Source organism: Hemibagrus wyckioides, linkage group LG20, assembly GCF_019097595.1.
Source record: "Hemibagrus wyckioides isolate EC202008001 linkage group LG20, SWU_Hwy_1.0, whole genome shotgun sequence".
In the NCBI taxonomy this organism is placed as follows: Eukaryota; Metazoa; Chordata; class Actinopteri; order Siluriformes; family Bagridae; genus Hemibagrus; species Hemibagrus wyckioides.
In genome coordinates this window covers 11,309,727-11,332,933 of record NC_080729.1, presented here as the reverse complement: position 1 = coordinate 11,332,933, position 23,207 = coordinate 11,309,727, and the positions used below count along the sequence as shown (strand labels likewise).

Here is a 23,207-nt window from a genome sequence, read left to right as displayed (position 1 = left end):
GCTGACCCTGACGGCCCACCACTGGTTTAAACAGACAGACAAACGAAATGGACAACTCAAAACAGGACGGACTACAGAGCAATAGCCAGTGACAATACATGTGTGGTGATATGGCATGAATTAAAAAAAAACACACGTGTGGCAACAATACATAAGCAATACAAATACATGAAAACATGAACCAAAGCGGATATGACCGCTGAACCTCGGCAGATTTGTGACACACAAGACACTCACTCTCCACTTTACTGTATAGACATCTCAACCTGGATGTCTTTTAAATATTTAAAAATATAATTTTTCATCATCAATACAAAATATATATATAATTCAGTTTTCCTCTAGTTCTTAATGTTATTACAATTACCTCTTTTTTCAGGTGCTTCCAAAGATTACACCTCACATTGCCTCAGAGGTTGACAAAATTCTGGGCAACAGACCCCACAGTAAGAAAGACTATCACCACTGAGGGATTCTGGGACTGAAACGGATGTGTGTCATTCCTGATCTGTCCGCGTGTCTCTCATCTTTTATGTGGCATTACTGTAGACCATTGCTGTTCTATTATCATAAAGGCAGTATATTCTGCCCATACTGTTTCAGTGTGTCTTGAGTCAGTCAAAAGAGCCGTGCATGCTTAAGTGTGTCAATGCTTGATCATCCCTCTTTTGTCTCCTCGATTACTTCGGACGTTAGAGGACAAGTCTGTTTGAGTCATCGTGCCTGATTAGGCTTTAACATTTAATTAAGTGTATTTTGATAAGAGACAGTGGATAAAGATGCCTGTAGGATTACACAATGTGATCCTGATATACTGTACAAGCTGCAGCAGCATAGAACTGATGGACAAATACTGTGCTTTCCAAACTGTGTGACATTTTGAAATTCCTTTTTCATACCAATGTATGCCTGTTGTCTATTCACAGTTGTGCTGTGTTCTGTTTTTACCACAGATAGATATGTACCTATTCCTGAGAATCTGCTATTCTGCTGCTGGATTTGCAACTTACATTCAGACATTGTTTTGTGTTTTATTTTAATGGCTTTGTTTGCAAATGGCAGTGGTCATGCTGGTGTAGTTGCTTGTGTTTAAGCTGCTCCTGCAGATTTCAGATTTGGAGAGAGATGGAGTATGATGCATAGCATAATACTATTTATTTAAATCTGACTGTTCCAATGAAATGGTCAAAGTGTTTACAGATTTGTGATATAGGCTGTAAAGGCTCACCATTCAGTTTGCTTTTAGAAATGAAATAAAAGAAAAAGCTCCTATACAAATTGCTGGGTCATTTTTCTTGCAACTCAGTAAAAGAGCTGGTTATGTGGGCATTACAATTATGATTAATAGTGTGTTTAATTACAATTCAATACAGACTTTTTATTGCCCACTCACTGGGATAAAAAAAAAAACAGTATTGTTTATATTGGTCTACAAATAATAAGTATGTATATTAATACAAATTAATACAACACATACACACAGGTTTGAGGATTCCATTATATGCTAATATAATGGAATCTATATAATCTATATAATTAATATATAAGACATGTAACTTTAGCCAGCAAAGATGTCCAGTGTGGGCAAGCTGGAGTGGAACTCATACCTCAGGAGTGGTGTGGCTTCTCTGTGTCTCCTAAAGTGGTCAGAACTGTGAGTTGTTATCTACAGTGGATGGAAAATGATTATTTTCACACTAAGTTGACCTATAAACAACTTAAATTAAAATAGAATAAATGTATTACACAACACTTCATGTCAAGGTGAAAACCTAACAATGCAATACTTCTAGCATTATTTAAGATATTTTGGTTAGTAAATTAAGTATACACCCTCTTGACATCCCTTAAACTATTTCTTGATGAAACAATTGCCTTCAGGGAACCATAGTCAATTAATTTGATAGCTTATATAAAAGGCAACAGCATGAAGACCTTCCAAAGACCTCCCAAAACAATTCATCAACAAAGTTGTGGAAAGATACACTTCAGGCGAGAAATATAAAAAGGTCTCGAAGGCTGGAGATGTCTGCTAAAATCTAGGTGTCCATCAGGACTACATGGCTAGAGGAAGAAGACATTTGGTCACCACAAACCAAATAGCAACTTTGAAAAACCTAGTGGGTTTTATAGCCAACAGAGAAAAACATGTGTATCACACAACAATATCAAAGAGATTGTATACATCTGGCCTGCATGGGAGGGTGGAAAGAAGAAAGCAATTTCTCAAAAAGGAGTACTATTTGAAGTTAAAGAATGAGAAGAATCTTGCAACAATATGGCAGATGGTTTTGTAGTCAGATGTCATCTAAGTGTGATTATTGGCATGTATGCCAACACAGTCCATCACCAAAACAACACCATCCCAACTGTGAAGCCTGGTGGTTTGGGGATGCTCATCAGCGATCAAGACACTTCGTAATGTCATGAGATGGAAACTGTGATTGCGCAACCAATTGCAAACACTCCGTAAACTCAGAATCAAGGAATAGACACAAATCAAAAAAGTCAAACTATGTAAGGCATATAGCATCAGAAGTCCAGGTAAGCAAGCATGTAAACGAGGCTTGGTGTAGTCAGAACACACAGTAATCTGAGTGTGCACTTCAAAATCCTGGTGTGATTTTGTGTGATTGAGCACTGGTGTGTATGATCAGAGGTCTGGTGATTGTGAATGAGGAAGCGTGTGTGTTATTGGAAGTGTAGTCCAGTGTGGCCATGTTTGTAGGCTGCTGTGCATAATGGGAGTTTGAGTTTAAGGGTTAGCTAAGTCCTAACAGACCGAGGCGGCTGTTCACAACAGGTTTTAGGCAGGAGACATAAATTGATGTGGCTATGCCCTTGAGGATCTCGAATGGGCCAATATACCTGTTGTCCACCACTGCAGAGTCAGTGGGTTTAGAATTACAGAGGAATAGGGGAGAATGGTAACAGAGCAGGCAATGGAACTCAGTGAGTTGAATGGCGGAGTGAATTCGGGAATTTAAGGTGTATTCAGCATCTCAAGTGTACCAGTGTACTCAATCCTCAAGGTTGGTTGAGCAGAAAATGTGTAAGAATTGACCAAATACCAGGTTGGTCCACTTAACTTGCCTTTTAGATTGTGGGTGATATTCAGATCATAGATTGTCAATCACCTCTAACACTGGGGTGTGGGTAGAGGTAGCAGATCCACTAAATGTCACTGTTGCTCTCCTATCAGCTGCCTATTAGCTGTGAGGGCTTGTCCAGCTCCAGAGACCAATCCAGCTCTCCTGCTGCATACATATTGCGGGAGAGTATTCTGTCAAGAGACTGAGACAGATGCCGGTAGGGCAGTTAAATGAACACAATTGCAGACAGTCCAAAACACTAGGAAAACTCAGAACTCTAGAGAATCAAGGAACAGGCACAAGAAGGCGTTTGGTAAACAGGCCAAACTAAGTATGGCAAAATCACAGTAACTCTATTCAAACAGGATCAGAAAACAAAGTAAACAAACACTTACACAAGGGTTGATGTAGTCAGAACACATGGTAAGCTAATCATATTCTTCACAGTCTGATTGTGACTGAGAGAGTCTTTTAAAGAGTCCTGGTGTGAGTGTGTGTGATTGAGCCTTGGTGTGTATAATCAGTAGTCCAGTCACTGTAGTCCCGTTTTTCCAATGCAGCAAAGTTTGTAGACTGTGGTGCATGATGGGAGTTGGTGTTTGAGGGTTCAGTAGTCCTAACAGATTGTGAGGATTGTGGGGAAGATGGACTGAGAGAGATTCTCAGAGATTTTGAAATCTGCAAAGTAGCTTACGATGAACAAGGTGCATGTTCTGGAGTGTCCAAACCCTGACCTGAATCCAATGAAGAACGTATGTAATATTGTTACCAATTAGTGAAACCCAACTAACCTTTCCCAGCAAGAACATCTCAACAATGAGGATTTGGGGAAGATCTCCATATTCAGGTGTACCAACCTTGTAAAGAGCTACCCAACAAGACTGTAGCTTCTGCCAAGTACTTACTCTGAGGGTGAAAAATGAGGATGTCAGTTCTGTCAATTAAATACACTCTTTTTCAGATTGAAATAAATTTACTGAATTTGTGTTATGCTGCATTGTTTGGATCAGGGAAAACATGTTCTGTTTAAATCTTTCTATCCACCATACAACCAGCCTTGTCTCTCATTCAGCAAGGGAACAAGAATGAAATACACACATACAGAGGGCTTCTTGGCCTCAAACAAATATCACTGAGACACAGTGCACTAACACCACTTTTTAACTCATACTGACATCCTCTATCTAACAACTATACTCTGCAAGCTGACTCTGTCTCATGCAAATCTCTGAGGCATGAAGATGGTAGGCTTTAAGACAACTAGGGTCTAGTGTTCACAACCAGTATCACAAAAACCATTACAAAGTTTATAGGCACGGCTAATTATTGTGAGCATTTGTAAAGTAGACATCAAGAAATACAACTGGAATATTTGTTTTGTTATATCATTTGTATATTTAGTAATTTTTTCACAAGTATAGTCTTGTACATATTAAAAGTCCTTGTGAATATTAAAAATCTTGCTTGATTGATTGCTAGCTAGATAGCTATAGTACTAAGTGGATTTTGAATGTACCCTGTTTTGAGGTAGGTCTATATTGTTGTTGTTGTTGTTGTGGTTGTGGAAATGGAAGTCACTATCTTGCAAAAACTGGATCCAGATTCTGCACAATATAGATCATGGAGCCAGATCATGTACAGTAGATACCGCCAGTTGGACAGTGGGTCTCTCATGCACCCATATTAGTGATTAATAATTTGTGTTAATATGTGTAAATTTTGCAAGCATACTGATTTTACTTTTGTCAGGAAAAGATTTTAGAACACTGTTTCATGAATGAATAATCTCCCATTTGCTAGCTAGCTGACAATATTCAAGATTTTAATCAAAGTAACATAGGTATAAGCAGCTAATGTAAGGTGTGAACTAAAAATATAATGTTAAGCAACAGTCAACATTTACATTTAAACTATTTTTTTAAAACAATTAACTGCTCTGTGATTCTCAAACAGCTCTAACACCTGCAGTAAGGTCATTGTGATGAACTTGAGTTTAACATCAAATGCTATTAAAGGTATCGTTTAATCAGTGCATACTAGTGAACTGTGGTGGCTCAGTGGTTAAGGCTTTTCGTGTCATAAATAAATAGATAGATAAATAAATAAATAAACAAATAAATAAATAAATAAATAATGCATGTTCATCTCACGCCTCCAGCGTCCTAGGTTTGAGTCTTGCTCCCGCTCACTGTGTGTGTGGAGTTTGCATGTTCTCCCCATGCTTGGTGGGTTTCCTCCGGGTGCTCCGGTTTCCTCCCACAGTACAAAGACATGCTTCTAGGCTGATTGGAGTCTTGCCCATTGTGTGTGATTGCATGAGTGAATGAGTGTGTGTGTGTGCCCTGCGATGGGTTGGCACTCCGCACAGGGTGTATCCTGCCTTGATGCCCGATGATACCTGAGATAGGCACAGGCTCCCCGTGACCCGAGGATAGATCAGATAAGCGGTACAGACAGTGAAATGAAATGAAAAAAAAAAAATCTCTGTAAGACATCACTTACAGTAAATATCTGTTAGACACTGCCAATAGAGGGCCTCAGAGACATTTTGGCCTTACTTTTTGGCCGGTTATGAAGTATTTATTGATTATTATTTATTGATTTTTTTTTTTCCAGATATAAACGTTCAATGCCCAATGCTCAAATATTTTATCTTAAAACTAAGCATTATCTCTTGCTAGAATTTGTGCTATTTATACTTGTCTTACTGCATTACATGTCCTAAAAAAAGGGTAAATAAGTAACGTGCTTCTCATACTAGATAGATAGATAGATAGATAGATAGATAGATAGATAGATAGATAGATAGATAGATAGATAGATAGATAGATAGATAGATACTTTATTCATCCCAATTTACAGTGTTTTCAATCATTATATTATTGTTCGAATCTATTTATCTCTCTGTGTATAAACATTAATCACATTTGTGACGTCATTTGATGTCCTACCATGACAGGGCAGCGTTTCAGATGTTAAGAGTTTTCAAAATAATGTCATAATATTTCAAGAATAAATTGGCATGTTTTTAGATTAGAAATGCTTTACAAAAAGAGAAATACGTCATAATAATAATAATAATAATAATAATAATAATAATAATAATAATAATACGCCATGTTAGGTCTCTTATGTATACAAGACCAAGACAAAGCCCCGCCTACTGATGTTCCTGATTGGTTGATTTTCCGACCCTGCTTCTCGATCTCGGCTTTTTGATTGGTTGGTTGTGGAGCGTCATGTTCATTTGTTTATAACAGCGCCAAACTTGAGTGATTGCGGTTTCCAGTGCAGAGACGTTATGTGTCCGTGTGAACAAGAGCTGATGTTTTGATTGGGGTTTTTTGTTTACTGAAAAATAACAAAAACATTTTCAATGGTTTTTCAGTGTTGGTGAAAACTGTGTTTTGGGTAGCTAGGCTCTGTTCGAGTCCTGTGTTTATTTAAGCGAGTTATTAAAGTGAGTCACGAGAGCTGGCTTTGTTAGCCATCTGGCTATTTTAGGTAGAAACCGACATTTTAGCTAGTTCTAGTGCATCAGTCTTTGCTTTCTCTTTATTATGCACTGCCACGATTATTATAAAAGAACAATACAGTGTGTGTGTGTGTGTGTGTGTGTGTGTGTGTGTGTGTGTGTGTGTGTGTGTGTGTTTGTGTTTCAGGTGCAGAAAATGTCTCTGTGGCGCCACATAGTTGATAAACAGAAGGTCAGCCATGACAGTGTTTGTGTAGTTGCTAGGAGTAAATCAGCTCTCCAGGGACTTGAGGACTCTGTGAATACAAGTCTGTCTCCTCCAACACATCCCGTGAAGGAGAGCTTATTTCACCAGACTCCAGACTGCACTACAGGTGAGAGAAGGTTTCTGATCACTTTACACATGCAAGTAGATGCAAAGGAAAATGCTACAGCATCTCAAATAACAATGCAGATGAATACACTACATCAGGGATGACTGGATATCATGGATTGCTGGTGTAAATGGACTAGCAAGGCCTTTAATATATAAAAGCAATACTGAAACTAGATTTTTGCCATCTATTTAATTTGATCTTAACAACTGGCTTAAAGTGGATTGTTTAGAACCAGAAACCAACAAGTAAAATAAAATAAAATAAAATAAATACATGGGGCTGGTTTCATTCTAGCCCAGGCTGTAGATTTTTGTTTGCTGATTACATTTTGTAAAAACATCTGGTAAAGTTTGTGTGCCTCTGGGCTAAGTGAAGCCCATGTTGCTGTTCCACCCATAACACTTCCGAGAAGATGAAATATAAAGGGTACATTTAACAAACGTTGGGGTGGGGGTTGATTTGCTTTCATAATGACGGAGTTTTCAAAATGGAGAAAAACACTTAAAACATTGTTCTATCAAGTAACACACTGGGACAAACAACAGAACTCTGTTTGGTGTGTTTATTGTGTATGCTGTTTGGAAACCTTTGACAATGAAATATGGAAGAGACAATGAGAGTGAGTTACAGATCATTTAAATGAGGCAAAAAATAAATAAATAACCTGTTGTATGTGAATGAATGTACACCGATCAGGCATAACTTAATTATGACCACCTGCCTGATATTGTGTTGGTCCACCTTTTGCTGCCAACACAATCCTGACCCGTCATGTACTGTGTATTCTGACACCTTTCTGTCAGAACCAGCATTAACTTCTTCATCTATCATCACTTTTGATAGATACTGACCACTGCAGACCGGGAACACCCCCACAAGAGCTGCAGTTTTGGAGATGCTCTGATCCAGTCGTCTAGCCACAATTTGGCCCTTGTCAAACTCGCTCAAATCCTAACACTTGCCCAATTTTCCTGCTTCTAACACATCAACTTTGAGGACAAAATGTTCACTTGCTGCCTAATATATCCCACCCACTAACAGGTGCCATGATGAGGAGATAATCAGTGTTATTCACTTCACCTCTCAGTGCTCATAATGTTATGCCTGATCGGTGTAAGTGTATGAAATAACCTGACATGGTAACTCTGCTTACTTGTAGGTGATATTAAAACAAAGTCACCAGTGATGAAGGATGTGCCTTTATCCCCCGTTTCCGGATCTCCTTGCCGTTGTCGAGCTTCAGGTTCATCTCTGGCTCAGTTTGAGAGTTCACAGCTTCAGCAGCTGCTTACTCAAAGTCTCTGTCTTGAGAAGAGAGGCCTCAAGCTCATCCACAACCCTAATAAGGCCACCATCACTGTGGACTGTACTACAGCACAGGTATAATAGCACCGTGGAGTTACAAGACTTCACTTTGGATAACCATTAACATGTGTTTCGAATGCAACATACCATTATACTCACAGCATATAACATATGCATGCATGCATGCATGCATACCCAGGTTTGAGTGTTAATGACAAGTCTGACATATTACACAGCCCCAGTATTATTGTTGAGTTCCCTAGGTTTGGTATTTAAATTTTTGTAGAAGCTTTTTTTTGTGTGTATTTGCTTCACTTAAGCTTGCACCTTGACGCTCTGTACCTTCTGCCAAAGGGTAAAAAGTAATACTCAGAGTGAAGGACATGAGATGGGTCAGCCACTATTTTCTGTACTCCCTTGAGTGTAGGCTGTTCCAAAATGGACTTGTATACCTTTTTATTTTGCTATGACCTTCATCTGATTCTTTAGACTCTGATTCTATACAGAAATGAAGCCTCTGCTTTAACCTGGAGGCATCAAGAGTGTTCAAGGTAAATGTCTTATATATATGAACAGCCTGCACAGTCCCATTAATAATTGATTAATCGCAGTATCAGGTATAATCACAGATCTATAGTCCCCAAGAGAAAAAACAGAGGAGATGGCATTTGATCACAGGATCTGCTTAAAACGAGGTATTTTAACCTCACAATATTGCACAAAGTGTATATTTAAATGCACTACTTATCAGTTACAGTGTGTTTAACAGTCAAACTATACGTGACTGATGTTGTACTAAATATCAGCACTCTTTGAATGCTGTTGGTCCAATAAAGTTATTGTACTGGAACTAAGTACTGTATAATTTTCCATTATACTGCAGGGTCTTAATGGGTTTTCGAGCCTTTCAACGGGCCAACCTTTTAAAAAAGTCTCATTAGGTTATGATATGATGGTTTCTCATAATCACGGTCCACCATATTGCTATCCATCGTAAACATCCTCATTATTTTCGATGCTACACGGGTACGTTTGCAAAAACAAACAGGCAGTAACATGAGGATTGTTCAACATGGAATGTTAAAGCTGTTGCTGTAGATCACATGTACTGAATACAGTTGTGGGAGAGTGTTGATCCCAAATGTTTAGCAGATGAAGGATATATATAATTCTTTTTAAAATAGTTAAATAAAAATTGAACAAAAAAGCAGTTGTGATTAACTCTATTCTGCAAGTTGCAGTTCTAAGACTTATGTATATGTATATGTGCGTTCTAGGTGGTGGATGTGAACAAGCAAGCCTGCAAACTCTTTGAGTACACACGCAGTGAGCTGATTGGGCAAACCCTGACCTCTCTTCTGAAGACCAGCCAGATGACTGAAGATGTCTTGGGAGAGGAAAGCCTAGACTCTGAAGGAAATTTAATCACCATATCAGGAAAAGTGGTATGAACACTTTGGGAGGAGAAAATCATTATCATTTACAAATAATAAAACCAAAAGTTCTACACAATATGAATAAAGATAATCTTCATGGGAAAATCACTTGATGAATATTAGAATGATGAAATTTTATTCAGCTGTACTAACTGCTTTATCCTGGTAAGGGTGTTACACCCTGAATGGCTTGCCAGCCCAACACAGGGCACCATGCACACATTGCGTTCACACCTAGGCTAGTTTAACGTGACCAGTTCACCTACTGGCACATATTTGGGAGGTGGGAGAAAGCTAGAAACCAACATGAACATGACGGGAATGTTTGAAAATCCATGCGGACTTTTAATAATATGAGCTCAGGATTGAACCAAGGTAGAGGCAGCCAGATTTGTAGCTTGAACTACACCAGTTCCCCCAGTCTGATTAGTTTGTCTATTGTCATGTGTTCATTTATAGAGATGTGCATGTATTTGTAATTGCAATTTTTTCTTTGTTATTTGCAGTTATCCGTCGACAATGTGGTCTTTTCTATCCAAATTGGAAATGTTTGCCCTTATTCTTCCTTGCAGGTAAATGCTGTGAGTAAACCAGGCTCAGAGTTCCCAGTGTCTGTGTGGACACGCTCACATAACCACAAAACCTGCGCATTGCTTTTGGAGAGAGTGGAGAGAATATCAGCCCACCTCTCCTTCTCTAAAGAGGTCAGATTTATATTTATATTTATATTCACTTATATTCAAATTGTGTCCACACTTAATTTCTACAGAATTATAAGATACTAAATTAGGGCTTTTGACTTCCCTTGTATTAAGTACAGGGCCGTCCGCAAGTATTGGAACAGCATTCATTTATTTTTGCACTGTATTGATGTCCTTTAGGTTTGAGAGTAGAATATGAAATGATAGATTAGAATTTCAGCTTTTGATTACTGCTGCCATTTTTAAAGATTATAGATTTATTAAACAAATTGAGAACATGGCACCTTTTGTTTGGACCTGCACATTTGCGCAAGTGAAAATATTTGACTGCATTTCAAAAATGCATTTAAATACTATTTTAGTATTAGTTTGCGTCATTACATCATGGTTGTTTATGCTTTATCAATTTAGGGTGGGATTCTCAGCTGTGACTCCACCTTTGCTCATCTCCATGGTTACTGTGATGCTGAGGAGATGCTGGGGCTTTCAGTCACATCTCTGATGCCAACACTTCACGTTCCACTGCAGTGTCAAACCATACCAAAGGTCTAGAGCGTTCTCTGATTTATAACTGCTTGACCATAAACACTATGTGGCTGTGAAGCTAGAAGAAAGAATATGATTGTCCATGTGCCTGTTCAGCCCATGTGGCTGAACATTCTAATGATTAAATGACTTGATGTGTGTCCTGCTGTAGAAGATGCGTGTGCAGAGGGTTTGTCTGCAGGGCAGGGGCAGCACGGAGCTGCATGTGTGTGTGAGACTGCGTGCCGCTGTGTCCTGTGGGAGGCCTTTGAGCCAGATGGACAACTCCCCTTGTGCTGAAAACAGTGATAATTCACATGCACTATTCGGTGATGCTGGAAAAGGTCTGTATTTATTCTTTGATTCATTACTTCTACAGGTTGACTGACGATTGACTAAATTATAGGGTGCACTTCCTGTTTTTTCAGGGAAGGTGCAGTCACAAAATAGCATCCTCTCAAATAACATTAAACCACATAATACCACAAATCAAGCCCTTAATGTGCAGTGACCAGACTGCAGTTGAGCAACCCTTCTATAGCAAATGGCTGTTTTGAGTAAACTCCTAACCTAATGATCCAGATTTGCCTAAATTTGAGTTCTGCATTGTTGCTGCAAATGGTCCACAATCCGACCTTCAATTCTGTTTTCCAGATGATGTTGGTGAAGTCATGCGCTCACCCCTCCTGGATGTGGTTTATTTTGGGTCTCTATGGACTTTTGTTCCCTCCAGCAGCCTTTTGACACTCTACCCCAGTGGCACTATTAAAAGTATCAACAGCATCTACTGTCCTCTGCTGATGGGATATAGCATGATTGAGCTTCTAGGAAAGGTACTGCCCTAATCTGGCCACTCTTTTAAAGGAAAACCTACAGTTACTTATAAACTTACATTTTATATAGGTGATGAATTCAACAAAACATACTGGAGTAATTTTTCTTAATTACAAGCACATTTGAGTGTGAAATATCTATCTAGATGGGTCATGTCCTAAAATCCATCTAAAATGTGCATTTGTATCTCTGCGTCTGTGTAGAAGATCACCTTCTTGATACCAGCCTTTTATGACATGATGTCTGCCTTCGACAGAAGCCCCAGTCCAGTATCATATCAAGAAGATGGCTCAGCATCCTCTTCTAGAAGCCACACAGGTATATGTGAGAAATCTGGTGTGACCTGGCAGATCATGATAGGTTTATTGCAGAATATCTTGATTTCATATTCTTTAGTTATGTTAGTGTTTGATGGATTGTTGTCCTACCCAGGGTGCATTCCTTCCTCATACTATGTGTTTCATGGTTCCAGGGTCAAGGTAGTTCTGGAGACCAGGATAAATTGGTTATTGAAAATGAACTAATGAATGAATAAATTTGTTTTTAAAAACATAAAAAATGTATTCTCTAGTTATTTACATTGAAGCAGGTTGAACAGCAGCACCAGATTTAGCATGTATCCATTATCAAAGTTGCACTGTTTCTGTGGATATTTCAGCCTATGACTATACTGATATAGTCAAAGAGGGATTCATAAGCAGTGTTAAATGTGAAGGAAAATTGGTGGTAACTTGATTGCATATGTTTGTACACTTTTTTTTAATAATGTGGCCTTTGTGTGTTCATAATTAAACGATTCACATTCAACCTCAGATTTAAAAGTATTTAGACACATGTCCTCAGTGAAGCGGGTCTGGTTAACCTAAACCTGACTTCTTGGCTTCATCTGACTGTAAAGAGCTTACACAGCAGGTTCCAGCACAATAACGACCCGAAACACAAATCCATTATCGACATTTTGGGAATGTTTTTGTAATAGCCCATACATGAATTGTTTAAAGATCTGTTTTAATCTTTAACAAACACATGGCTTCTACACTATTTTATAGTAGCTATATTTGGTTGCAGTCTGTAATTCTAGGACGACTATCAATATGTTGGGGGTCACAAGAAAATGAGAACCTAGGACCATAACATTTATTGCTTTTTTCAACCAGGCAACTCATGATTTTCAGCGGACTGAAGGGGTTGGAAAGGGAAGATTTGTAGGGAAGATTTTTGGCAAGGTGAATTGTGTGATAGATGTGTGAAATCAGACAACTTTCCTTTTCATTGAGTTTGAGTTCGAAAAATGCAGCGAGTGAAGTGAGAGTGGAGAAAATTGTGGGTGATGGACATCATACACCAGAGGATCAGGCAGTATTGATTTTGCTTTACAGTCAAAGGTCACAAAATAACATCAAATGAATGGTCATTGGTTACTCTGTTATTTATTAATATAAAGGGAGGATTAGATGTAAAAGCTGGGTGAAAATGAACATTATAATTTCAGTTGATGCCACATTTTCTTTCTCTGATCCACTTAGACTGCTGCAGATACTCCGGCAGAGGTGGAGGTGTTTTAAGTCCATCTGCGTGTGCTACCTCAGCAAAGGAAAATCAAGACACATGTAGTGAGTGCTTTTTTCCCCCCGTGAATGGTCACGATTTCATTGCCATAGAGAAGGAATTATGGACACTTCCGTGTTTATTGGAAGCCCCACCTGTAATGTTCACTTTTGAGTGCAGTAGATCTGCTACTGTGTAATTTATAGCCATTACTCCCTAGTACTTATCTTACCTTACCCTGAATAGGTATGTTGGTTCTTATTATTACTTATTATAATATAATACTCTGTGGCTCCAGATGACCTTTAATGCTAGGGATGTAATGATGCACACTACTAAAGTAGCTGCATAGCTGTTGTAGTGGTAGTGACTACAACAGAGCTCTTCGGGAGCTTTCAAGGCAACGACAACTCGGCGCCTCTGCAGTTTACACTGCATGAGAAAGAAGCTAGAGAAATCTGCGTTTTTGCTGACGTTAGGGCTTAATTTCTGGTTTTAAAAGGTGCTGTTTTAGAGCTGATTATTTTCAGCTTTCCTCATGTCAGAGACTTTATTTATTCAGTCCTTTTTAGGGACAATTAAAATTAAAATGATTTAGGGTCATTTTTTAAAAAAAAATTTTTTGCAACTTGTATTAGATATTTTTAATTTATTTAGTTTTGTGCATTGTTTAAGATTCAGCAATAAAAAAAGGAGTCTCTTGTCATACTTTTTGTTAATTCATGTCTTGTCCAAAAGTTCTGAGAATAAAACTATTTATAATATTGTGAATGGAGTCTAGTCATGATCAGAGTGTTGACCATGCAAGTTAGGCAGATTAACTAGTAGGGGTGTATGTTGTTTTAAGCAAATATGTCAGCCAAATGAGTAAAAAGGAACTCTAGGAGAGGTGGATATCATTTGCATACCATTCTGTGTGTGTACAAATGTATGAGTGACTGGTTCATTCATTCATTATTTTTATGAACCCTTCTTACGGAGTTCCTGGAGTATTGTTGAAACAGGGAACTTTGGTCTTCCTATTTGCATAGCATTACAAATACACTTGTAACCAGCATCCTATTTCATAAATGCCACTGGTGAGTTACCCATTGTGGATAATAACTCTTCACCAACGAATCAGTAGCTCTTATGATTGTTCCAGTGCAAGTGGCAGAATGCCTAATGACAGGTGCCTAGGCAGCGTATGCCTGGACATGTCGATGGCTGGCATGCAGATTATCCTCCATGTTAGCTAAGGGGTATAGCACAGAGCTTGAGTGTGAAGCAGTTGGTCCAAGACCTCCTTTAATATTTCCCATATGGTGTATTCACTGTGACACGAAATGCTTTGTGACCAAGCTATGGGGTGCACATCAGTTGTGTATAATAGATCCCAGCTACCCTGGTACCCAAGACCATGAAGCATTTAACACTCTAGCTTCTCATTAAGTGATGAATGGTGTTCCATTACAAATGTTATGCCCAGGTTGACTGTATAGTACAGTATGTTTATATGAAATGAACCAAATAAATCCTCTTTTTGCACTGTACATGTTTTCGAAAAGGTCCCAAGACTCTGCTGGCCAAAGACAGTATGTTGTTCCCTGCCCTGAAGAGGAAAGGAGGTGCTGCAAAAGGGAGACGGGCCTACGCTGCAATCAGGACCAAACAGGAGCATCAGGCCCATGTTCCTGCAATCTCCCCCATGCTTGCAAACAGGTGAGCTAACCTCTTGTTAAACAGCAAGTTCAGGAATTAAAACAATTCTAAAATAGCATCTGAACTGCCTCTGTGCCTGCATGTTGGAGCTACTGTGACTTGGCAGTAGAGAGGTGAGATTGAGATCAGGGTGAAAACCAGTGGGAGCTCTGAACTTTTCTGACATTTAGTGCATCATTTATTTAATCAAGTTTCTTACTACTGAAACTGTTTTACTGGCCAAGTAGCAGAGACGAGGATTTTCATTTTCTATATATAATACTTGTTTAACTGACCAAAGATGCAGAATTTAACAAAGCAGCTTTTATTTCCCCTATTTCCCCTGGCATTAAAATTGTTTAAGTCGGGTGGTTTGAGCTGCTTTTCCCTTACAAGGTGACGCACGGAATTAGACTACAGGGAAGTAGGTTGCCCGGTCAAATTTAAATCATGACCTAAGACAAATTTGAGAAGAATCATAGCAATGTTCTTCATTAGGCTCTGGTTCTAGCTCTGGGTTTGGTTTGTCTATCCTAGTTGTTTATTGATTGATAATGTTTTTATTTCCTACAGTTTGGAGGACACTACAGAGCTCTGCAATGAGGCAGCTGCAGCAGTAGCTCAGTGTGACGAGTCTGTTCCAGCCGATTCCACCACAGCTCTGCTGCACACCTTTGCTTTGCTTGAGTCCCAGGATTGCACAACCCGTCTCCAGAACTCCAGCTTTGAAGTGATCTCCCTTGGCAGTCGCTCATCCTCAGGATTCTGTGAAAAGTGGGCAGGCCTGGAGAAACCAGATGAGACACAACAGGAAGTAGAACTAGTAGATTCAAGCAGTTGCTTCCTAGACTTGGACGCAAACGGTGACACGATTGCACTTGCCTTTGGAGAGCTGGAGCTAAGTGAGTGTGACACGGCTGAGCTCCTGCGCACTCCGTCCCCTTGCATTGTGGAGTCGGAGTCTGAAACCGAGCCCCCTGACCTCCCAAAAGACAAACTTACTGAACAGGAACGTCTGGCTGAATGTTTCAGTCCATCACCGAAAGAGTTATCTATTTTAGAGGGAAATCCAGAGCAGTGGAACACGGAGTGTACTCCATTCTCAGAGCTCTGTAAAAGTGGGATGCTGTTTTCAAATGACAGACCAGCAACCTCCACCCCAAAGAGGCCACTGTCCACCCCTGCTACACCGCTCTGCCCACGCACCCTGATCCAGGAGGGCAGGTTTCAAGCCAACTGCTACCACAGAGATGGAACACCTATAGGTATAGGACTACACTCTATTCTAAGGACTACACTTTATTATTATCCAAAGGTTTCATAATGAATAAATGTTTTATTTTCAATCATTGAACAAAATTGTGTTCTTGTATTTAAAATTTCCCTTAACTTTTTTCTGTTACAAGGAAACTACTAATCACATCTAGGCATTTCTTTACACATATACAAAGTAGTACCTGTCTGGCAGAGTTTGTGTGTCTGTCTCTTACTGTATGCTTGTATTTTTGTCATTTAGAGGTGCAGTGTGATGTGCGCAGAGCTGCTGTCTCTACTGAAGGTGTGGTGTTCTGTGTGTGGTTGAGTGGAAGTCATCTTTTCCTCCACAAGCAGGAGACTCTGCAGAGCACGCAGACTTCCACAGCAGAGTCTTCCACAGAGGATGGCTTAGCGTCCCGCCTGCGAGAGGTGAGACCAAAGGATATCGCGTTAAAAGCAATGGTTTTAAGCTATTTACGTTTATATGGTGCTTGATTTGGTTTGCTTATCTAAAGGGGCTACTCTTATCGTTGTTCAGGTCAGTGAAGTAGACCAGGGTAAGGGTCTGCGCTCCTCCATGAGTCTGGAGCAGTCTGGAGCGTGTGAAGGACAGTTTGAGGCGGTCTACCATCCATTGCAGCCCATAGGAAAGGGGGCCTTTGGTGTTGTTTGGCTTGCTTCACGACGTCACGACGAACAAGAGGTTAGAATTTCTGAATTTCTGAATTTCTGAATTTCTGAGATGCTTAAAATTTCTCATCTGTCGCCTTGTCAATGTTCTCGTTCTTCCTTCCCTTTCCTTAATCTCAAATCTTGTTTTCTCTTTTTCTCTAAGGTGGTAGTGAAGTTTATCAGGAAGAGCAGGGTGGTGGAAGAGTGTTGGGTGGAAGACCCTGAGCTGGGTCAGGTCACTCAGGAAGTGGCCATACTTGCCCGATTGTGCCACCCCAACATTGTCAAGGTAGATTTTCAGCCAAATACCATAAACTGAAGTCCTTTTGACGAGTTTTAGGTACTCTTCTTTTTTTTTTTTTTTTTTTCTTTTTTTTTCTCTCTTTTTTTTTTTTAAATGGATAAGATTTCTACATGTATGCCTTTAGTGGTGATTTGATTTACACTGGATGGTGTGGTCTTTATAGAGATGAGTGTTTTAAAAAAGTTTAATATGTCCTGCATACACTTAATTTTTATATAACTTTTTGATTTATAAATGGCCAATGGGGGGAAAAAAACACCAAAACCTCATAAAAACAGTCTAATCTTTGCACCTTACATGCATTCCCTTAAAAAATGACTGACATAAGAGATTTAAAAGAGATTAAAACCCCACCTCACTTTGTAAAGCTAATCCAGGCCTGGTTTAAGATGGGCTGAGTGCTTATTTTAAAGTCAAGCCTTCTGTATATTTGTGTGTCCTGTCTGCAGTGCATTTCAGAAGCCGTGCACCAAGCAGGCATAACATTATGAGCACTGAGAGGTGAAGTGAATAACACTGATTATCTCCTCATCATGGCCCCTGTTAGTGGGTGGGATATATTAGGCAGCAAGTGAACATTTTGTTCTCAAAGTTGATGTTAGAAGCAGGAAAAATGGACAAGCGCAAGGATTTAAGATTTGAGTTTGACAAGGACCACATTGTGATGGCTAAAACTGCAGCTCTTGTGGGGTGTTCCCGGTCTGTAGTGATCAGTATCTATCAAAAGTTGTCCAAGGAAGGAACAGTGGTGAACCGGTGACAGGGTCATGGGCGGTCTTGGGCTCATTGATGCACATGGGGAGCAAAGGCTGGCCCGTGTGATCCGATCCAACAGATGAGCTACTGCTGCTCAAATTGCTGAAGAAATTAATGCTGGTTCACCCTCAACAGGTCAGGGCTGTTTTGGCAGCAAAAGGGGGACCAACACAATATTAGATAGGTCATAATGTTATGCCTGATCGGTGTGTGTATATAATCTGTTTTGTCTTTTGTGAAGGTCCTGGAGGTGTTTGAGAATGAGAACTTCTTTCAAATGGTGATGGAGAAACATGGAGATGGCCTTGACTTATTTGAGTTCATTGACATGCAACCCAGGCTGGACGAACCACTAGCCAGCTACATCTTCAGGCAGGTGCGTGTAAGCTGGTAAATGTGAGACCCATCATATTAAGAGTAGCTGCTGAAGGAATTATTTGAAAATAAAATAATTTAATTAATAAAAAATGGCAATAATAATCTGAAAGCATGTTGTTGTTTTAACAGTTGGTGTCAGCAGTGACATATCTCCGTGGGAAAGGCATATTGCACAGGGACATTAAAGACGAGAACATCATCATCAACACTGCGTTTCATATCAGACTGATTGATTTCGGCTCTGCGACCCTGCTGGAGCCAGGTTTGCTCTTCCATGCGTTCTACGGCACACTGGAGTACTGCTCACCTGAGGTGCTGCAAGGGAACCCGTATGTACACCGCATTCATATCTGTTCCACTACACATACTAAACATGCTCACACAGTATTGTCCTGCTTTTTGTCTAGTTTTTGGGACATCACATGAGTTTCAGTTAGTGTGACGTTTTTATTTATTTATTTATTTTATTTTGAAGATGGAAATGCATTCATGTTAATAGTATCAGATTTGGCAGCACTACACAAAGCCTGGGTTTAGAAACTGAGAATTCCCTCAGTGTAAAGTTTGGAATAATCACTGAACCATTAGACAAGTTGTGATTAAGTTACAGATGTGTTTTCTAAGCTCTTTCACTGACACCCAGAATACTTGTTAAGTCGAATTTATGTTAGTATTTACTTGTCCAATGTTTCAGTGATTTGAAGTTAACAACTTAACCCTTTGATTGTCATGTAAATTTTTAGTCACAATGTGCGAGATGCTTTCTAGTGAAGTTCTTCTCTTCTGTTGTGTAGCTATAAAGGACCAGAACTGGAGATGTGGTCTCTGGGAGTACTTATATATACCCTGCTGTTCAGTGAAAACCCTTTTTGTAGTGTGGAAGAGACCATCCAAGCCAAACTCAACATCCCCTGTGATATCTCTACAGGTATACTGTGTGTGTGTGTGTGTGTGTGTGTGTGTGTGTGTGTGTGTGTACACCTTGGTTAAATATATAGAAGCCAACCCCAGTGCTCTGTATGTGTGGGTAAAATTTTCTGGTAATGTTTGCCATGTATGAGGTATATCATATATCCTGCAGGTTTCTATAGATGCTGTTCTGTTTCTCCTTGGGCCACTTGAAAGGTCAAAGCTCTACTCCCTGTGTTCTAGACACATACAGGCATGCAGATGACCTCTAGTTTCTGTTGTGCTGACTGACCCTAAGTCAAACTGAAAATAAGGCACAGCAATTTCTTTGTGTAGATTTAAATAAATAAATAAATAAATGGCACTAGGTGGGTCAGGCACCCAAGTATGAGGAGCCTAAACGAGAGCTTTGTGCCATGCTGTGCTGCATTCTGGGTTCTGAAGAATCTTCCATGACGCTTGCGTGCCTAAACAGATAGTCATCAAGCCTGTTCATTAAAATATCACAGTCAAGTGTTGCGTGCTGAACTAACAGGCAAACATTTTGAGCAGTAATTCATTGGTTTAGCAAGCACTGACTTTATTACAGATAATATGGTGAACATATGTGTGTCCAGATTTGCGCAGCCTGCTGGCTGGTTTGCTGCACCCAGAGCCGACAGAAAGAATGACACTGGAGGAGCTCCTGCATGAACCGTGGATTCGGCAACCCATTAATCTAGCAGAGTACAGCTGGAATGAAGTGTTCCCTTGCAATCATGGTAAGCATTCTCTCTCATACACACACACACACTCAGAGCTGTGCTTTTAGTCCTGGTTTTATTTGTGATGCTTGTGGACACAGCAGCAATCTGAGCAGCACTGTCCTATGTACCTTAAGCACATCTGGGTGTTAAAAAGCAACATCCACTAGCATATCACTGACAAAGCAGGCCTGTTCAGCAGGTTGCCAGGTAATCCATTAAAATGTTTAGCAATTGGATGCCATATTTGTGCACCAGCCATTTTTCCCTTTTAAATTTCAGTCACTGTGGCCATAAGCTGCATTGCAAATTGATCAAATGTAAGTATGCCCTAGATCAGAACACAAAATAGTCCTTTGTGTTTAAAGAATATTTTAAGGGTAGTTCGGGAATATGAATTGGTAACCAGTAGGACTAATCTTTGTGGTGAAGACTGCACAAGTTCTACTTGCTTTTTAAACACCAACTATAACAGGAAATGGGAAATCTGATTAATAGTCAAAATCTGTACTGAATTATATACACGTGTTATTTCAGACAGTTTGTTCAGTCTGTTGCAGACTATATCACATTACACTCTACTTCCCCTGCTATTTGTACAAGTATATAGATATACACAATTCCATGTGCCAGATGAACACAGGATATGTGCAGCTGCTATTTCGTGTGCACTTGTTAAAAGTATTAACTCTGCTTGGCATACAGAAGATGTATGTGTGGGCATTTACTGAACCTAGAATACAGACTATTAGTTCAAAAACACTATTTTTAAAGTATTCGGGGTAATGGAGAGTGTGGGAAAGAGGTAAAGAAGCAAGTGCAGACAGGTTGGAATGGGTGGAGAAAGGTGTCAGGAGTTCTGTGTGATAGAAAAATATCAAGGAGAAGGTGTACAGGACAGTGGTGAGACCGGCCATGCTGTATGGTTTAGAGACAGTGTCACTGAGGAAGAGACAGGAGTCAGAGCTGGAGGGAGCAGAGCTGAAGATGTTGAGGTTTCCTTTGGGAGTGACAAGGTTGGAGAGGATTAGGAACGAGTACATCAGAGGGACGGCTCATGTTGGATGTTTGGGGGACAAAGTTATGGAGGCCAGATTAAGATGGTTCAGAGAAGGGAGAGTGAGTATATTGGTAGGAGAATGTTGGACATGGAGCTGCCAGGCAGGAGGCAAAGAGGAAGGCCAAAGAGGAGGTATATGGATGTAATAAATGAGGATATGAAGCTAGTGAAGTAAGTGTTGAGGATGCAGAAGATAGGGATAGGTGGAGAGAGATGATTCGCTGTGGCCACCCCTGAAGGGAAAAGCCGAAAGAAGTAGTTGTTCAAAAACACCTTTTTAATTTAAGCTCTATAATATTGGTGTTTTCTAGCAGAAGTGTATATACAATAACCAGCAGAACCATAATTCAAGATATTGGAATATTGGCTGCTCTACCACTTCACTGAGGCAACTTCTGTCAGCTAGACAGAAGACGGAATTAAGGTTGGCCAAAAAATTTAACAGCAACAAAAATTAAACTTCATGCTCCATTTTTTTTGTATCTATTATTTGAATTCTCATATCTGTTTAATTTATTCCATATGTTCTGTTTATTGTGTGAAAGATAATGCCTTTAAGAGAAGTCAGGTTATGAGAAGAAACTTTTATAGCTTAAAGCATTATTTAAGTGTGTTCATGTGCACTGTTTCAGCTGATTCTGTTTCAGAATGTAATTCCATTCATTATTGTCTGCTCGATTCCAGCTGTCAGAGTTTTTCTGTCTTTGCATCCTTTCCTCTTGTCCTTGGAGGCAGGAGCTAAGAAGCGAAGAAACGAGTGTAGTGTAGTTAAAGAAATGAGAAACATCCCAAACCTCTCCATTTTGAATGAGAATTGGTCCTTTGCTTGATGAAACGTAGACACGTCCCCTGAGCATGTAGTCGCATAAGACCCTTCTTCTAAGCACTATGATGTGCTACTGCTCTTGTCAGACATACACATACAGTATAAATGTAGATAAGTTAAATGTACTGTTAAAACACCATACATCTTGTGATTATAATAAATGACCTGTATCTGAGTTTTCAGTCTTCAAATGGTTAAGACTAGTTTTGTGGACTGTAGCTTCAGTTTCTGTTACAGTTCTGTAACGCTCTACCAGATCCTCCCCGTGAACTCTATCTGGTGTTTGTTTTCTGAGCGCCACTGCTCAGAATACTTTACATGGTTCCTCCTCTCTCAATTTGTCTTGAAAAATCATAAATACATTAAAAACAGCTTGCAGATTTAGTGTACTTATTGTTTTGTCCATTTATTTGACCTGGTTTGTCTTTTTGTGTGATTTCAGACTCCTCTGAGCAAAATGAGTCCAGTCCAGATGTGCAGCAGGAGGCCAGCCCTCACGGTGCTGCTGATGAGACTCCTTTGCAAGACGAAGATGATGAGATGGAGGAAGAAGAGGATGAAGAGCAGAGGAGAACTATGGCAGCACTGGAGTTTGAACTCCTCAAGTATTTAACAGATAACTGAAGATTGAAGAGCAAGGGAGATTTAGGACTGCTTTTGAACAGAGAGCTGCACTTGAAAAAGGTTAAAATGATTAAAAACAGAGGTGGGAAATATAAAAATAACACTGCTGCACTCTTTCTAATTGTTTTTGATGTAGTGCCAGACTACAAGATCCATGATTCCCTGTATGAACACCAACCGTCAAAATACATCCGTCTTCATTTCTCCACTAAATCCATGAATGGCATAGGAGGCAGAGAGAGATGTTAAAAAAAAAAAAGATATGGCTGTATTTGACAGTAGTAATGTGAATCCCAGATTAAAGAAGCATTGAATGTATGAATTGTTCTGCTCTTGGTTTCAGAACACTGTTTCTGAATTGAAGGTCAGCATTACTGTTCACAAAAATGAAGTCTTTTTTTTTTTTAGTAACTTATTCAGTACCCTAAAAGCAATTAGTTGTGGTCTGTGATCTACGTTTTGTTTTTCTAAATAATCTGTGTTGATTGTTCAAGGAACAGCCTTGAAATGCATGGTTTTAAAAAGACACAGTTGACACAAAAGACAACTAATTTTAAATTATTTTTTTAACTAAATTATTTACATTTTAAATATTATATAAAACTTAATACATGAATAAAATGTCTTTTTTTTTTTTACCTTTAATTTTTTATTTTATATTTTTAACATTTTAAAATCTTTTTTTGGCCTTATTCAAGAACTTTT

At 39.4% G+C, this 23,207-nt stretch overlaps 2 protein-coding genes across 4 annotated transcripts in view; both read left to right on the top strand.

Moving 5' to 3' along the window:
• kcnab1b (potassium voltage-gated channel subfamily A regulatory beta subunit 1b) overlaps positions 1 to 1,311 on the top strand; it is a 46,616-nt gene extending 45,305 nt beyond the window's left edge. Inside the window, exon 14 of the mRNA XM_058417867.1 lies at positions 380 to 1,311. Within this exon, the coding sequence (XP_058273850.1) occupies positions 380 to 469 (90 nt within the window). The 3' untranslated portion in view covers positions 470 to 1,311. The remainder of the gene's footprint in view (positions 1 to 379) is intronic.
• A 4,640-nt stretch (positions 1,312 to 5,951) lies between these two features.
• pask (PAS domain containing serine/threonine kinase) lies at positions 5,952 to 23,184 on the top strand. 3 transcript variants are annotated; one of them, XM_058417947.1, is made up of 20 exons: positions 5,952 to 6,596; positions 6,755 to 6,941; positions 8,104 to 8,324; positions 9,527 to 9,694; positions 10,258 to 10,389; positions 10,798 to 10,932; positions 11,084 to 11,255; positions 11,566 to 11,744; positions 11,949 to 12,063; positions 13,272 to 13,358; positions 14,841 to 14,994; positions 15,547 to 16,238; positions 16,490 to 16,659; positions 16,769 to 16,933; positions 17,066 to 17,191; positions 18,204 to 18,338; positions 18,470 to 18,669; positions 19,135 to 19,268; positions 19,867 to 20,010; positions 22,321 to 23,184. In XM_058417947.1, the coding sequence occupies exons 2-20, from the start codon at positions 6,764 to 6,766 to the stop codon at positions 22,500 to 22,502; spliced, it is 3,489 nt and encodes a 1,162-aa protein (XP_058273930.1). In that variant the 5' UTR covers positions 5,952 to 6,596; positions 6,755 to 6,763; the 3' UTR covers positions 22,503 to 23,184. The 3 variants fall into 3 exon arrangements, with proteins under 3 accessions (XP_058273930.1, XP_058273929.1, XP_058273931.1); XM_058417946.1 differs by having other exon boundaries at positions 5,953 to 6,552; XM_058417948.1 differs by lacking the exons at positions 5,952 to 6,596; positions 6,755 to 6,941; positions 8,104 to 8,324 and adding an exon at positions 8,696 to 8,800.
• Positions 23,185 to 23,207: the final 23 nt, after the last annotated feature.

Bases quoted from the DNA above. Each gene is read 5' to 3' on its own strand.
- pask (XM_058417947.1), top strand. From the start codon at position 6,764: ATGTCTCTGTGGCGCCACATAGTTGATAAACAGAAGGTCAGCCATGAC. The intron at 6,942-8,103 runs GTGAGAGAAGGT...GCTTACTTGTAG, and splicing joins GACTCCAGACTGCACTACAG to GTGATATTAAAACAAAGTCA. The intron at 12,064-13,271 runs GTATATGTGAGA...TGATCCACTTAG, and splicing joins CTCTTCTAGAAGCCACACAG to ACTGCTGCAGATACTCCGGC.